A 17,627-nucleotide genomic window follows, 5' to 3' on the forward strand; every position below is an offset into this window, starting at 1 on the left:
CCGGGCTCCGCCCCCCCCGCGGCTCCCGGAGCCCCCCGAGCCCCCCGAGGCCGGCCAGGGCTGTGCCTGTGCCCCGGGCCGTGCTGTCCCTGTGCCCCGGGCCGTGCTGGTTCTGGGCTCTGCCCGGGGGTGGGGAGGGGGCACTCACAGCTGGTGGGCGCTGCAGTTGTAGAACTTGAACTCGGTGCTGACGAAGGTCCTGCCCGTCTCCCGGGACTTCAGCTGGAGCACGACACCGAACCAGTCTGGGGACAGAGCAGAGCCTGTCCCTGCTGTCCCTGCTGTCCCTGCTGCTGACACAGCCGGGGGGCGCTGCTGCCCACTGCCCTCTGCTGAGCCCCCTGCGGCTGCTGGGGCAGCTCGGCTTTCACCTCCCAGCACCAGGGTCCCACCCACCCTGCCCTGGAGTTCCCTGTGTCCAGCAATGCCCGCAAACCCCAGCCCTGGTGGCAAAGTGCATCAGAGACAAGGGGTAAAGGTGCCTTGGAACGGTTTTGGAGGCTGGCCCTGCTCCCTGATGCACTCTGCAGTGTAAAACGTGAGGCTGCTCTGAGAGCAGCCCAGGAACAGGATCGTGGAGTCACTGAAGGGTTTGGGTTGGAAGGGACCCTCAAAGAGCCATGGCCTGGGACACCTTCCACCGTCCCAGGCTCCACCAAAGCCCATCCCTGAGCACTGCCAGGGACTGGGCTCCACAGCTTCATCTCCCAGAGTTGTCTCCTGGAGCAGGAGGCGCTGCTGGAGACAAGTGAGCAGCAGGGGAGCTCCTCGGGAGCCTGAGCTCTGGGTGAACTGAGAGCAGATTGTTCTTTTGGGGCTGCTGGGGAAGCCTGTCCTGGCCCTGCTCCCACAGGCTCAGGCTCCAGAAAATGCCTCAGAACCACAAAGACATCACCAGGGAGGCACCCTGGACACCTGGGAGGATGCCAAGGGGAAAATGAGCTCCAAGCCAGTGGTGCTTCAGTTACACGAAGAGAAGATATGACAGAGGTGACATTAATGAGGAGCCAGCCCAAAGACCAGCCCTGACACAGAGGAACTGCAGCCACCTCCTCGTGCGTGCTGAGCCAGGCCCAGGGGACATTCCTGCCTCCCAGACCCAGCCAGCCTGGCAGAGCTGAGAGCTCTGTGAGCCACCCTGGAGGGGACAGACGGCTCCTGTCCTGCCCTGGGAGCTGTCTGGCAGCACAGGGAGGGAGGGAGGACAGGGCAAGCACTCCCTGCTGCCTGCTGCCAGCCCCTCCTGCCCTGTGTGGGATGCATTTCCTGGGGATGAAGCTCCCTGGGCTCAACAGGCTTTGACAGCAGCACGAATTTCTCTGGCAGCAGCCCCAAAGGCTCAGCTCTGCTCAGCTGATACTCCCAAAGCTGCCCTGCGCTGTCTGCCACCGTGTCACTGCCCAGGAGCTGTGGGAATCTACAAAATCAGAGAGTTTTGGGAAAGCTGCAAGATGCAGGCTTCAGAGGCAGCAGAACTGTGAGCAGAGCTATGCAGCAGCCATGAGATAGGTCAGCAGAAAAATTATTTAAACTGTAGAAAAGCAAAAGCAAATAGAAGAATGATCTGTGTATCAACGCTTGTCTAGAATAGCTCTCTAAGCTACAGAAAGTTTATCTAGCAAGATATTAAGAAAGTTAAAGCTTAATAATGGAGCTCTGTGTGTTGTGTTTGAAGGCTCACAAGCACGTATTGTATTCAAAATAAGCAAGCATTGTTTTAACCAAAAGTACGTGTGCTGATAGTGGTTAGATAGAACTGCTGTCAATATAGAATATATGCTATACAGATATAACTACTGTCAATGTGCTTTTGCTTTGTGTGATTGGGCAAGAAACTTATAAAGTGAGTTGTAACATTGAGTTCTGTGTCTGCTGCCTGGGATGTGAGCTGCTGGCATCTTCCCATTGTCATAACCATGGAATGAGACTGATGCTGGAAAATCAAACAGCTCGAGGCGCGTTCCACAGCAGCCCTGTCCCGTTTGTGGTGTGCGAATAGCGCCCAGGCAGCATCAAGGAGCCACCACTTACCCTGATCCACGGGGATGGCAGGGACATCTCTGGCTGCCGGGGACACGCAGAGCACCTGGCTGCCCGACACCTGCCCCTCCACCTCGCTGAGGTTCCCGAAGAGGCAGCTGACCCCGGCGCTGAGGTCTGGAGCGTCACTCACCCGCAGCCTGAGCTGCAGCACGGACACCAGGGAGCAAAGCAGAGCTGTCAGCAGGCAGAGCAGCCAGATCTCCCTCAAATCCCCAGCCCTGCCTGTTTTCCCATCCAAAACAACGCCCTTAAATCACCCACCTGCCCACAGCTGGTGGCCAGCTGCCCTGTCATGGGGAAGGGAGGAGGAAAAAGGGAAGGCAAGGATGTTTTGTGGATACAAACTGTGCTGAGCCTTGGGGTGCTGCAGGTCAGCAGTGCTGGCAATGGCAGATTTTTGTCCCCCAAAGCTCTACAGAAGCTCTGCCACCCCCAGTGCCTGTGGGAGGACCCTGAGAGCAGCAGGGGCTGTCCCCAAAGCCCTGAGCTCAGACCACCTCCATCCCCACTGCATGAATGGGGGAGACCACCCTGCCCTGGCTGGGAGGAGAGTCCCCAGTGTCCCCAGCACGGCTGGGGAGTGTCCCCATGGCAAACCAGTGCCTGGAGGGCTGAGCCCCCTCTCCCCACACCACTTTTACACGGGGGGCCGGGGGCAGCAGGACCAGCTGCCACAGAGGAGCGGGGCAGCAACAGCTGGGAAGCTTCAGAGAGCCAGGCCTGAGCCCAGCTCACAGAGGAGCTTTTTGGGAAACAAAGCCTTTCCTTTACCAGCCCCAGAGAGCAGGGAAATGTGAGCTGGGGCACACACTTGGGAATTTCTGCCCCCCCCTCCACCCTCTCGGGTGACCCCTTGGCTGCCCCATCCCTCTGTGAGCGTGACTTCATGAGAAAACACTTGTGCCAGGGGGAAGGGGGAAGGCTGGGCTGTGGGGTGCTCCCTGCTGGGGGTGGCTGTCCCGCAGGGCCCCTGTCCCTGTCCCTGCTCACCGGGAGGCTGTGCTCTGACACCGAGATGCTGCTGGGCTGCACGGCCACGCTCAGGCACTGCCCGATGCTCCCGGCGAAGCGGAACGGCTCCTCTGCCCGCTCACAGCGGTCCCTCGGGGAGCACCTGCCACCTCACAGCGGCCCCTGGGGGAGCCCCTGCCACACAGGGGCACTCAGGGCACTGAAAACACCCCCAGGGCACTGAAAATATCCCCTAGAGCATTGAAAACACCCCCCAGAGCACTGAAAACAACACCCCGAGCACCCAAAACATCCCCCAGGGCACAGAAACACCCCAGAGCACTGAAAACATCTCCAGGGCACTGAAAACACCCCCCAAGGCAATAAACATCCCCCAGGGCACCAAAAACACCCCCCAGGGCATCCAAAATATCGCCCAGAGCACTAAAAACATCCCCCAGGGCTCTGAAAACACCCACACAGAACGCCCAAAACAACCTCCAGAGCACATCCCATCCAGAGCACTGAAAACACCCCCAAAGCACCAAAAACATCCCCAGAGCACTGAAAACACCCCTAAAGGCACCCAAAACACCCCAAACCCCTGGGGAGATGTTCCACAGCAGGACCTGGTGATGCCCTGCACAGGGAGCAGGTGTTGGGCACCAGGTTAGGACCAAAGGGTGCTGGAAAATATTCCGTGATCAGCAAAACCACAAAGGCAGAGTATCCCATGAGTAATTCCTGCCCTGGGACACGACCCAGAGCTGCCAGCACCATGTGCTGGGGTGTGGGGTGAGCCATGGACTCATCTGCACACCAGCTAAAGCAGAAAGCTGGGACAGGCAGGGACAGGATGATGCCTCTGTCCTGATTAAAGCCACACAGGCCACTCATCAACTCCTGCTGGAGCTGGGGGTGAGCCCCAGGCAGGAATGGGAGCTCCAGGCACGAATGGGAGCTCCAGGCACGAATGGGAGCTCCAGGCACGAATGGGAGCTCCAGGCACGAATGGGAGCTCCAGGCACGAATGGGAGCTCCAGGCACGAATGGGAGCTCCAGGCACGAATGGGAGCTCCAGGCACGAATGGGAGCTCCAGGCACGAATGGGAGCTCCAGGCACGAATGGGAGCTCCAGGCACGAATGGGAGCTCCAGGCACGAATGGGAGCTCCAGGCACGAATGGGAGCTCCAGGCACGAATGGGAGCTCCAGGCACGAATGGGAGCTCCAGGCACGAATGGGAGCTCCAGGCACGAATGGGAGCTCCAGGCACGAATGGGAGCTCCAGGCACGAATGGGAGCTCCAGGCACGAATGGGAGCTCCAGGCACGAATGGGAGCTCCAGGCACGAATGGGAGCTCCAGGCAGGGATGGGAGCTCCAGCTGCTGCCAGCAGGGCTTGGCTGCTGCCATCCTGCAGCTCCCAGCTCCTGCCCATTCCCAGCAGCAGGACCAAGCATGCCAGGGTGCCCGGGGTGCTGTGAGTGTTCCGTGTGCCCCAGCACAGCTCCTCATCCCTGCTTTGTCCTTGGAGCAGGGAGAAATCCAGCAGGGCACCCACTGGGCACCAAGGGAGGGCTGCCAGCGTTCCAGAGCAGGCTGTGGTGCTGGCAGCCCTCCAGGATTCCCTGCTTTTTGTCATTTGGGGAAAATCCTTCCCTTCCAACGCCCCCTCCGTGGGTGCAGGTGGCAAATTTGCCTTTAAGGTCCCTTTGAACGCGAGCGTTGTGGGATTCTGTGGAACAGTGGGAGTTTGCTTCAGATGAAGGGAAGTGAAGTTTCCACTTTCCCTTTCCAATGCACCCCCCTGATCCCCAACAAACGCTGGGGCCGCTCTCCTCACCCTCTTCCTTTTGTACCTTTTCCTTTGGAGCATAAAGGAGCTAAATATGAATGGTGCCAAAGGAAGAAATATCGAGGTTTAAGTGAATCTCTAAGATAGCCCTAAAGTGAGCTCTTGACTGGAGCCTTTATCTCATTGACTCGCTGGAATGGCTCTTTTTTATCATCCTATTTATGGCAACAGCCCCAACAGAGATAAATAGGCCTGGAGACAATAACACACTTGCAGAGAGCAGCACGGGGAAGTCTTGCAGCCTTCACATCCCACTGGGCTGGAGAGATCCTGTAACAATCTCCTGGAGGCCTCTGACGGCTCCCAAAGAGCAAAGGATCCCTCTGTCCGTGCAGAGGATGAACAAATCACCTCCTGCTCCACCCCTCAGCCTTTCAGCCACCCCCAAACACAGTGGGAGCATCACCCCTGCCCCAGCACCTTCCACGGAGCAGCTGGAAGCAGGAACATGTGAGAATGAAAGGGGAGAGGTGACAAATGAAATACAAACACTCCAGCACTTTCGGCCTCCAAACAAAGATGACAGAGGCTTCGAGGAACAGCAAGATAAACACAATTATTTACAGCTTAAAAAAATAAAGCTAAAAAATGATCACTGCTCCAAAGTGCAGATGCTTGAAGGGAGGGTTGAGAAATCCCATCGGGGAAGAGCCCTTGTTGGGAATAGGTTGATGCTGAAATGTCATGGCCAAAAGGGCAGAGGAAATGACACTTTTCTCTCCTCTTGTCATCGAGGGTTTTGTCTCTGCAAAATGAAGATAACAACCTTTACCTGCCTCCCAGGTGGCTTGTGAAGATTCAGCTCATTAGCATGAGGGAAGTGCTCGCTGATCCTTGCAGAGGAGCTGCTGCAGGAGCAGCACCAGAGCCCCCAGCCCTGCTCCTGCTGCAGCAGCCCCTGCCCAGGGGGCGCACAGGGATGGAAATTATTCCCTTCTGCCAAAGGAGCGGGGACAGGGAAGCCTTTGGGGCACGGCTGCACCAAGGGTGGCTCAGCGGTAGGGGCTCGCTGGGAAAAGAAAAAACCTAAAAACCCCCAAAGGATGCTCAGAGTGCCCTGGGCTGCTGCTGTGGGATGCTCAGAGCCCTGCTGTGCCCCCCAGCCCCAGATCCAGGCCGGATTTGTGGAGGAGCCTGCAGCTCCCCCCAGCACCTGCTCCTCAGGCAAGGGGCCAAGAGCTGCTGTGCGGGTCCCTGAGCCCTGCCTCCCCCCTGGCCAGGCGCTCAGGGCTGCCCAGCAGCTGGCACGGGGCCGGGGGGATTTCTGTCCCCTCCTCCCCCAGCTCCTCTGCCCCGTGGGCTCCCTTCCGCCTTAGGAAGTGCTGGTTTTTATGGCAGCCCAGAGAAAGGAAGGGCACAGACACCTCCTGAATGCAGAGAGGGTTTCCTGGAGCTCCCCTGGAGAAAAGCACCCTCAGCCCTTTGTGCCAGCTCCCAGCCCCTCTGCTGGGTCTTCCTGGAGCAGCTGGAGCTGGGACCCCCTGACCTCCCCTGCAGGATTGAAAATTCCCTTTTGGGCCTTTTAAAGGGGCTTTTAAAGGGGCTCTGTGCTCTGCTCCACTGCTGGAACATTGCTGAGAGCAAAGCCCCACTCACAGGATCACATCTGCTGTTGCCTTTAAAAATTCCCCATTATTGGGATTTGCAGCCTGGGCAAAGAGCAGGAGGGTGCAAAACAGCAGGGGGGGTGTGCAAACCAGCAGGCCTCCATTCCCACCAGTCCAAATTCTGGTTTTCCACCATTTTCCCATCTGGTTTTGCACCCACATCACCCTGCCCCTGAGGCAGGGGTTGATTTCCCTTCACCTCTCCCGGGAGCTCAGGGATCTCCAACGGCATCCGAGCTGCAATGCAGGGAATGTCCAAAGGAGAGAAAAATGGACTCGAGGAACTTCAGCCTGATTTGTTTTGTGTGGGAGGCTCTGAGAGCTGCTCTTGTCACCGGGGAACGGCCAAGGCTGGACTTACATGTGGTGCAGGGAGCACCAGCCGCAGTGGGGATCCCCCGAGCTCAGGCACTCCTGGCAGGTCGTGTACTGCTCACAGGACTCCACGGGCACCCTGGACACCTGCAAGGGACACACACACTCAGGGCTGCTCTGCCCAGCACAGCCAGAGCAGCCCCAGGGCCTGCTGAGCCCCTCAGAGCCACGGGCACAACAGCAAAGCCTGAAATGAAACGAATTTGTTCCGACATCCGAGAATAGGAATGATTGGAGACTGAGACATGAGATCACCCATCCCCTGGGTGAGCCCTGGGCACAGACAGCCCCAGCTGGGCTCCCACAGGGCTGCCAGCTCCTCGGACCCCTCTGGGCTGGAGCTGAGCCCTCTCCTCCCTGATTTACAATTTCAGCCTCACCCTTCCCCAGGGAGCTGCTGCAGGGATGAATCACTGGGACTGTGGCAGCTCGTTGGGTCTGGGTGGGGGTTTCACTGCTTTGTGGGGTCTGGGTGGGGGTTTCACTGCTGGGGCCACTCTGAGCCCATCCAGCAGCAGCCACTTGGGCCCCCAGGCCTGACCCACTGGGGGTCCCTGTCCCTTCCAGGCAGGGATGCCACAGAGGGGAGCACAGGTGGGAACAGCCCCAAGGCTGCTGTAAACCCGTCTCCCACTCACAGCACACGAGGAATGATGGTGATGGTGAGGTGCAGCACAGTCCTGACCTATTTACCAGCACCGAAACCCCCAGAGGCTTCAAAATGACACCAGGCTTTAACCACAGGTCACTGCTTGGCTCCAGCGAAGACATTTGTAACCTTTTTAACCACTTCAACCTTTCCAACACATCCTTTACCACCTCCAGCATTTTGAACCCCTTTAACCTTTCCAACCCGCTCCTTGCCACCTCCAGCAGCAGGGTGGGTCTGCATCTCGAGCTCCTGTAGTGTTCCCTCTACAAAATATGGAAAAATCCCTTCCTGTAAGGTTGTGGGGCACTGGAACAGGTTGCTCAAGAGCCTGTGGACTCCCCTACCCCTGGAGGTGTTCAAATCCAGGCTGGACACACCTTGGCACAGCCTGGGATAGCGGGAGGTGCCCAGATGATTTCTGAGCTCCCTTCCAGCCCAGGCCATTCCGTGATTCTGCCATTCTACTCCCACTTCCCCCACCAAACGCTGCAGATAATCCTCTCCCAGCCTCACACGGCTCCTGGGCCCCAGGAGTGATGCCTGCAACTGGCTGGGAATTCAAACAACTGCTGGATGGCTCTGGCTCTGTCCGTCACAACAGCACCCGGCTCCCAGCAGCCGCGCTGAAAGGAGCAGTGTCTCCCCACACAACGGCCACTGTCACGCCAAGTGCTGTTGACACAGTGAGAACCCAGTTCCTCTCTGAGCTGGACACCAATAGGGCTGCTATTCTTCTTGTTTCCTCAGCCCCACTCAACAGCTTTTCCCGAAACAGAGATTGCCCAGGGTTGGAGTTTTCTGGCCGAGGTGGAGCCCGTGGGGAGGGCGGAGGGCTCGGGTTGGGACCCTGGGAATGAGGGGTGGCAGGGGCAGGGCTGGGAGTGCCTGCAGCCCCTGCTGCGTGGGAACAGCTTCAGGAGCGGAGAGGAGGAATTCAGAGGTGGAAATGAGGGGCTGGGGTTTGATTCCTGGTGCAGAGGGGCCTGGGGTGCCCTCACAGGGTCTGCACAGGGGATGTGCTTTTTGCTGCTCTGCCTCCCCCTTGTAAGGAGCAAAAAGCACTTTACAGTGGGGTGGGAGCAAGCCCAGGGTTCTGGTGACAGGAACAGCCCCCCAGGACCTATTCCTGCAGACACTGCCCACCCCAGTGACCACCCAGCACCTCCCAGTGCAGAGCAGCGCTCTGTGCAGCCATCGTGCTGCCCCTGGGTGGAGAGCCAGCAGCAAACCCGGGTTTTTCAAACCAAACTCTCCCTGTGGGAGACACCGGCTGGCACAGGAACTTTGGGCTGCCCCTAAAATCAGCCCAGCACACTGAGCCCTGACCCAGCCTGGGGGCCAGGACAGCCCCAAAATCCCCCAGCACTGCAGATTCCCCGCTCACACCCACAAAGGGAGGCTTGGCAGGATCTATCCCCGTGATTTAAATGCAGCTCAGGGCTTGTTTCATGTTTGTGAGGAGCTGGATGCTCTCGCTGCGCTCTATAAATAACGGAGGGCTGGAATTATGTGAATAAGAGTTCATTAGAGATGATTTGATGTTGAGCGCTTCGTTTCTTTTTCTGCTCGGAAGCTGCACATGATAATTCTTTAAAAACCACGCAGAGGTTTTCAACAATGTCTCTGGAGGAGCATCTGTGTGAAGGACAGCAGCCAAGAATCCGACTGCTGCGGGATCTCCTCGCTGCCGAGGGCACAGCCCTGCTCCCCCAGCCCAACTGTGACCTCTCCTCCTGTTCTCCTTGCCAAAATGGACCTGCTGCTCAACCATTAAATGATAAAGCCTCATTATCCCTGTCCCTGACTGCCTGACCCATAACACCAGCAAAATAAAATAAATTACAAAAAAAAAAAATATCAATACAGACTCTGCAAAACACACAGATTCCAACTCTGCCAGCCCCTGGAGCAAATAAGTGCAAGAAATCAGTTCCAAATAAATAAATAAAATAAATAAATTAATTAAATAAACAGCCAAAGCAAAGTTTCCACAGCTTTTGCGTGCTACCAGCCCAGTCCTGTGACCTCCCCTGGCTGGAGACAGCCCCTGGAGCATCTCACAGCCACAGCAGGCTGCCCACAGACCCCTCGGGGGCTGGAGTTCAAACAGAAAATCTATTTTTAATGACTTTGGGGAGTGGAGTAGAGATGCCAACTAGTTCAGTGTAATTAAAGCCATCTATCACTCACTGAGCAGGAGCCCAAAGTTGATGAACTTTCCAATGAGATTTGATTCTTTCCTTTATTCATGAGAAAACTCCGCTTTGTGCTGGGGCAGGAGACGTGAAAAAGTGTGGGAAGGAGCAAGGAGGACGCCTCAGCTGCAGCCATTAATGTGTCAGGGTGACAGGGAAAATAAAGTCAGACTTTCCCAGAGGCTGTAAAAAGTCTGGCAGACTCTTCCCACTGCTCCTCCTCCTCCAAGCGGAGCTGCAGGTGGAGCATCCTGCTGGGCACCTTTGCCAGGAAAATTCCCAGTGTGGAGGGTGGGAATGCTGTGGCTCTGCTGAGCAGGACACGTGGGTGCAATCTGCCTCGGGCTGAGCAAATCCCTACCTGGAAATTGCTGCTCCTGCCTGGTGGAGACCTCAGCGAGTGTGGAAGGACCAGGAGCGAGTGGGATGCAGGAAATGCACCCATAGGGCAGAGCCAGGAGACAGAGGAGAGGGGGAAAGGGGGAGTTTTAACCACAAACAACAGAGGAGCATCCCCAGGGTGCTGTGGAGCTCCCAAAGGTGGGGATGGCGCCAGCATCCGTCCCTGTGCCACAGGAGCAGTGCTGTGGCAGGTGCAGGGCTCCTGCAGGAGCAGCTCTGCTGTCCCACACCCCACTCTGAGGGGCTCTCAGAGCCCCCCCAGGGCTGTCAGAACCAAATCAAGGCCGGGAAGTTCTGGCAGAGAAGCAGCGAGTGGGAGAGGACAGGGAGACAACGTTGCCATGGCTACGAGGGGATTATTTAATTACAGCACTGCAGATGCACGGAGAGAGCCCCTTCAACTCTGATCCAGGCAACCTTGGCTTGGGCTTGGCTTTGCTGCTATAAGAACCTCATTAACATCTGAGGGGGACAAGCTGTGCTGGAGCACAGGGACCGGATCACTCTGGAGTGAGGGATCAGATCTCCTGCAAACATTCCCATCTCCTTGGCTCCCCCAGCCCCTCCGTGCAGCGTGCCAGGCTCCTGAGGGAGGTGATGAAAGCAAGGACAGCCTCCTCTGGGAAGCAAGAAAGGCTGAAAAAACAGCAAATATCCCGAAGTGAGGCTTGCTGGAGCAGGAAAGTTGTCCTCAAGCCAGAGTTTCCTGCATCCATCCGGCCCAGCATCCCGGCAGGGCTCGGAGCAGCCTCGTGTTCTGGCACACAGGCTCCTGCAGACAAACACTTCCCTGTGGTTTACCACGGCTCCAGTTAATCATCACATCAATATGGAACATCTGAGCGGGGTTTGTTGGAATAACAAAGTGCCAGGCAGAGATCCCAGCCCGCTCCCAGCTCCCGGGAGCAGCACAGCCTCGGCCAGGAGGGGAAATGGGATTTCATCTCGGTCTGCTGGCTCTGGCAGCTCCTGCTCTGCCCCAGCAGGTGACAGTGACACTCTGGGGCTGCAGGGTGGGCACGGGGGCAGGTGCCCCTGGCTGGCACAGGCCCCGGGTGTCCCATCCCTCACCCCAGCTGTGGGTGCAGGCTCAGCCCAGCATTTGGGATGCCACTCTGGCATCCAGCCCCTGCTCAGGCTGGCACAGCAGTGCCAGCTCTGGGTGACAGCCACAAGGTGCCCTGGCAGCCCCAGCTCTGCCTCCTGCCTCGCACAGAGCATCTGCACGTGGGGACTGTGGGGCCAGGCAGGCACGGCCACCCTGTGCCCACCTCCCCGTGCCCACTGCCCTCAGAGCTGGGCAAAGCTCGTGCCCACACAGAGTCAGGAGGAAATTCTGTCATCTGCAGTGCTGGAATGAGATCTGGAGCACAGACCTGGCTGAGGAACTCACAGGAGCTCCTGGAATGGCAAAGGCAGTGAAATTCATGGATGAAATAATGAGGGGCAGCCACACATTGATTCCTGCCTGGCTCCTCTGAGCTGCTCCTGTCCCCGGGGTGCTGGTGACAGCTCAGTGTCCCCACACAGGGATGGACAGGACCCTCAGCAGATCCTTCTTGTTTGGGACCCTAAACCACTTCATTTCTTGCAGAACTGGCCCACAGAACCTCTCCCTGACAAGAACGGAGTGCCAAAAATGAGGAATGGGATGCTAGAGGTCTCCCCCACAAGGACAGGGCTCTGCTGTGATGGATCCACGTCCCTGGATGACTGGAAAGCCACCACCCCTCAGGGGAGAGGCAATTTCATTCCTGACTGCAGCAAAAGGGTCAAACGAGCTCCTGGAAGCCAGGATGGTGATCCAGGCAGGAGCTGCCCTGCTCCTCAGCTGCCAGGGTGACAGAGCCTCCCTGCTGCTGTGGGAGCCCCCTCTGGATTCCAGGATGGTGCTCCTGGAGCAGCCAGGGGCCCATCCCCGTGCTCCTGCCAGGGGACATCACTGCTGCCATCACAAGTGGCTCCCTGACGTGTTGGCACCGTCCTCTGATGCCACCCTGCCATGCCACCAGCTGATGAGCAGTGCCCTTTGATTAGCCCAGGCCTCAGGGGAACTAATTAATCAGGATAAAAGGGGGGCAGCCTTCCAAAATCTCCGGGCTCAGGTGGGGATCCATCCAGCACAGGAAACTTTCATCTCGCATCAGTTCACGGCCTCTGCTTTGCCTGGCTGCCATGGAACTCCTGGCGTGCTCCCTGCAGTCATTTCAAAGTTTTAACAGAAGCTCAGAAAATTAATTAAGGTGAATAATTATAAAGCGTGTGTGCTTCTTCCCCTCTCTGTCTGGTGAGAAAACAGCAAAAATGGAATTCGGAATAATTCTGGAGCGGTAACCAAAGTAATTAGGTGTTCAAGGAGCGCTCACAACTGGGCTGTGCTTAGAAAAATTACTGTTTTAGTCAGAGAGTCCTTAACAGCACAATGCTCCCCTTCCCCGGGACTCTAATTAGGCTTGGACAGGACTCTAATTAGGCTTGGACGGGACTCTAATTAGGCTTGGAGCCTCCAGCTCGGGGCTGCCCAGCCCTGGTGCCCGCCCAGCCCTGCAGGTGATGCTCCCTGGGCTGCTCCCAGCTCCGGGACAGGGACAGGGACAGAGCCCCTGGCAATGGGAGGAGATTCCATCCTGGCAGGGTGGGCAGGCCCTGGCACAGGGTGCCCAGAGCAGCTCTGGCTGCCCCTGGATCCCTGGCAGTGCCCAAGGCCAGGCTGGACAGGGCTGGGAGCACCTGGGACAAGGGAAGGTGTCCCTGCCATGGCAGGGGTGGCACTGAGTGGATTTTAAGGTCCCTTCCAACCCAAACCATTCAGTGATTCTGTGATACCCTGAAGGTGGGGATGCCTTAGAGGGGAACACACCTTGTGAGGCACCAGAGCACCCAGCTGGAAGCACCCTGAGCGTTCATCAACCCCATCCCTGCTCTGAGCAGCTCCCTGGGCTGCCTTGGACACGCTGGAGCCCCCAGAGCTGTGTCCCAGCAGGGATGGCCATGCTGGGAGCTCAGCCACCCAGCTCTGCTGTGGAAGCCTGCGTCTCCAGGGTGTGGATGCAGGCAGGCTCAGAGCCTGCTGCCTGTGAGTGCCTGCAGTCTGTTTCTCCTGGCTCCCCAGGAAAAGCACACGCCAGACAGCAGAGCCCCTTCCCCCAGGCTGCCAGCCTGCAGCTCACGGATTCACTTCACTTGTTAAACAGGATTGTGGCAGGCTAAGATAAAACAGAAGAGTTTAAAATGACAAACAGACTCCTAAATGGGACTAGAGTCTTAATGAAAACAGTAATGAATGAATGAGGCAAGCAAATATTCCCCATTAATATTAGACAGATAGATTAGATCCCTGGGCGCTGCATTTAAAACCGACATGAAATTACTTCAATTACTCTGCATTGATAAACAACAAGGCCGTATTTACTGTTAAAACACATTTCCTCCACCCTCCCCCATGCTTGCTTTGGCTTCTTCTGCTTCTCAGGAGGGAGAGGAGATCAGTGAGAGGATGGAAATGCACCGGGCTGGGAGCTTCCCTCCTGCCCACGGGTGTGACCATGTTCACAGGGGTTCTTGGATGAGGGAAGAGACGAAGGATCTGACTCCATGGTTCAGAAGGCTGATTTATTATTTTATCATATATATTACATTAAAACTATACTAAAAGAATAGAAGAAAGGATTTCATCAGAAGGCTAGCTAAGAATAGAATAAGAAAGAATGATAACAAAGGTTTGTGTCTCGGACAGAGAGTCCGAGCCAGCTGGGCTGTGATTGGCCATTAATTACAAACATCCACATGAGACCAATCACAGACCCACCTGTTGCATCCCACAGCAGCAGATAATCATTGTTTCCATTTTGTTCCTGAGGCTTCTCAGCTTCTCAGGAGGAAGAATCCAAGGAAAGGATTTTCCATAAAAGATGTCTGCGGCGCATGGGAGAGCCGGGCTGCTCAGCACCCAGCCAGGGTGTGCCAGGGCAGCTGCCCCAGGAGCAGCCCCCTCAGGCTCAACCAGCACCATCAGCTCTGCCATTCCAGCCCTGGCAGCGCTGTGCAAGAAGCAGAGCAATCACTGACAGCCACTTCAAACCTGGTGCTCGCAGCATCCTCCCCTCTCAGAAATTCACTCTGCTTCCCCTTGCTGGTGGGTACAGCTGCTCAGCATCCTCCTTTCCACGCTGGGAAAGTGAGATTAACCTGATCAGAGGCCTCTTCTGATGAAGAGATCATAGATGGATAATTCCTGGGTGTTTGCTGGCATTTACATGCTAATGATGAAAGGCACTCCGGTAAAGGTAATGTCAACACGAGTCCCTTGTCCTTGCATCTCAGCCTCCAGCCCAGCCATCTGTTCTCAGGGTTCAGAAAAGCCCTGGAGAACAGGTTGCTGCTAGAAAAGCTGCAAAAGCTCCTTCCCAGCTCTGCTGCCTCAGCCTGTGGAGCTCCATGCCTGCCTGGAGCGTCCTGCATGCCGGGGGATGTTCAGAGCTGTGGGTAAGCAGAGCACTAAAGCACACCCTGGCTGGCAAACCGCTGATGTCTTGCTGCTAGAGGATCTTCAATATCTGCAAAACTCAGCCTTATCACGTGTCAGTAAACAAGACATAAAATATCTCATTTCAGGGCTACAGGAGCAGCGAGGCATCCAGAGATCCTGAGTCCCTGCTGCAGCTCCAACATCCCAAATTTCCTGAGGGACAGGAGGGGAAAAACTCCTGCTTTCCCCCATCTGGGATGCAATCCCCTGGGGAAAGGCAGCTCCAGGATCACTGAGGTGGGAATGGGGCAGGAGGGCTGAGGGGGCTCTGGGTACCAGGCAGGGAGAAATTCACTCCCCAGAAGGCAACAAAACCCAGGCCTGGTGCTTTCCCAGATGAAACCAGGGGTAAAACAGCCAAGTGGAGAGGGAGGAATGCTCAGAGCTCTTCCCACAGCTCAAGGGACGGATGACCTTTCCAATACTCTACCTGTATAAATCTTACTTAATGAAATAATAATAAAAAAATAACGATGAAGGTTAAACCGTTCCCTGCAGCAGATTTACACTGAAAACAAGGCCTGCTCAGGCAGCGGTGGGTTTACACAACAGCCCTTTAACATTCCTCTCCTAGTGACTGGGGTGACTCCTGACCAGCCCCAACCACAGGATGAGTGATCCCAGCCAAGGGCAGCGTGCCAAGGCGGAGGCAAAGGAAGCAGCTCCAGCCTGGGCTGTGCTAAACACACAATTAGGGTTTGGCTGGGGAGCCACAACACGGCGGTTTTACCCCATCAAACCCTCCCCACAACCTCCCTGGCCCTCGGGACATGACTTCATTTGCGGTGCCACCGCAAGTGAGCTCTTTAAACAGCCCAGAGCAAACACGGCTGCCTGCGGCTTGGGAGCGCCCCTGGGAAAGTGGGAGCACCAAGCCAGGGCCTCCCGTTGTGGGAAACGAGAGCTGGGATGGGTTTTGTAGCCAGAGAAGGTCGGGTAAAGGGTTTAGCTTTGATCTTTACCTGCTTTCCCTTGGGCTGCTGCTCTGCTGCATGGGAGATGTGGAATCAAAGAGCAGCTCTGGGGCTGTGGCACTGCTCTGACTGAGGCAGGGCTGATACAGGCTCAGAGCCTTCAACAGACCCCAGAATTGCTGCATTAATGCTCCCAGGGCTGATACAAGCTCAGAGCCCCCACACAGACCCCAGCACTGCTGCATTAATGCTCCCAGGGCTGATACAAGCTCAGAGCCCCCACACAGACCCCAGCACTGCTGCATTAATGCTCCCAGGGCTGATACAAGCTCAGAGCCCCCACACAGACCCCAGCACTGCTGCATTAATGCTCCCAGGGCTGATACAAGCTCAGAGCCCCCACACAGACCCCAGCACTGCTGCATTAATGCTCCCAGGGCTGACACACCAAGGCACTTGTCCCTGGCAGCCACCTCAGCTCCTGCTGCAAGCAGCTGCTTTGACATCAGCCTCTCAGTGCCCGGATCCAGCACTCAGAACGGTGGCATTTTGGGCAAATAATGCCATGAAACTATTTCTGCTCCATCGGAGCCTGAGGAGCTTCTGCATGTATTTCCATAAATATCCCTGGCGTCAGTGCAGCAGCAGACCCAACAGACTGCCAGGGGGATCCTGCAGCCTGTGCTGAGCCTACCTACAGAGCAGCTCCAGGAAAAGCTCTGGGCTTGCAAGGGATTGGAGAGGACAAAATGAACCAGCTTCTGTGGGGAGGCTGGGAACAAGGGGAATCATTGCCCCAGGGTGGGGCACTGAGCAGGCTGGCAGGGATTAATGACAACGTGGGAATGCCAAAAACCAGGAGAAGAGCTGGTGGATCCATGACCTGTTCCTTCTGCCTCTGGCAGGGAGCAGGGCACAGGGACCCACGAGGGTGGTTCTTTCTGCCGTGTGAAACCATGAAACCTCCACTTCGGGGCCAAGCTTGGTGCCTGGCACGGTGTCTGTCAGCTGCAAACCTCCCAGCAGGGTGAATGCCCCTGGCAGGGGCTCTGCCCTGCCTCAGCTGCCTCCGTCCCGCTGGGAGCCAGCGCTGCAGCAGCTGCTCCAAGGGCATTTCTCTGCAGGGTGGCTGGCAAGGGACGGGGTTAATGGTCCCACTCCACGTGTGACCTCTCTTCCCCCTCTCCAGAGCTCCTAATTACCCAGCTGGAGGAAGAGGGGCAGCCCTGGGGCTCTGCCAGCCCCCCCGGTGCTCAGGCTGTGCTGTTGGCATCGATCTCTGCACCCCGGGAAGGCAGCTCCTCCCATCCCACCCAGCTAATCAGGGCCAAAACACGATAAAAACCCGAGCAGCAGCAGCAGCAGGTCCCCTCCTCAAAACGAGAGCAGCTTGTGGGGGATGAATAAAGAACGCTGCTAATGAAAAGGTGCCTGCCATGGCTCGGTCCCTGACAATTGGCAGATGAACCTCGGTGGTTTGTGTGCTCCCCCTCTTTATTGTCTGCTCATAAAACTGGCAGGAGCAGGGGTAGGACGGAGCTGCTGGCGGCAGCTGTGCTCAGGATGAAAAATGAGCAGCACATGCACGGAGGCAGCTGGAGCACAGCGAGGGACCCCGGGGTCCCTGGGGTTATTTCCCTCTCTCCAGAGGGGCCCTGAGCTTAACCCTTGCTTTCCTGAGTTGGAGCAAAGCAGCCAAAGCCACAGGTCTGGGTCAGCCTGGCTGTCCCCAACGCAGGGTGTGTGTCCTGGTGTGCCTGGAGGGACAGGGGAGCTGCAGCCCTGCTGGAACAGGAGTGCAAGGGGAGCTGCAGCCCTGCTGGAACAGTCACCGTGTGCTCACACAGCACAGCAGGGCCCCACTGCTGCCAGCAGCGAGGGAACATCACCCGAGCTCATGGGCAGGGCACTGCAGTGGGGCACAGCACGGGTGGCAGTGCCCCTACCCATCCCCACAGCCTCTGGGATGAACCTCTCTGCCTGGCACTTTCTGAGGGCACACAGGCAAGGGGTGCCCCAAATCTCTGCCAGGTCCCTGTGTCCAGCCCAGTGTCCCAAAGCCACCCATCCCCTGCCACCTCTGAGCTGCCTTTGCCTTGTGCC

The 17,627-nt window shown here is 56.9% G+C and overlaps 1 protein-coding gene across 1 annotated transcript in view; it reads right to left on the bottom strand.

The window, feature by feature from the left end:
• The window catches only part of PLXNA2 (plexin A2), a 137,533-nt gene that overhangs the window by 57,052 nt on the left and 62,854 nt on the right, over positions 1-17,627 (bottom strand). The window contains 4 exon segments of the mRNA XM_005429368.2: positions 149-245; positions 2,032-2,185; positions 3,034-3,157; positions 6,820-6,920. Coding sequence (XP_005429425.1) covers positions 149-245; positions 2,032-2,185; positions 3,034-3,157; positions 6,820-6,920 — 476 coding nt within the window.

Source organism: Geospiza fortis, unplaced genomic scaffold (genome assembly GCF_000277835.1).
Source record: "Geospiza fortis unplaced genomic scaffold, GeoFor_1.0 scaffold422, whole genome shotgun sequence".
Lineage (NCBI taxonomy): Eukaryota > Metazoa > Chordata > Aves > Passeriformes > Thraupidae > Geospiza > Geospiza fortis.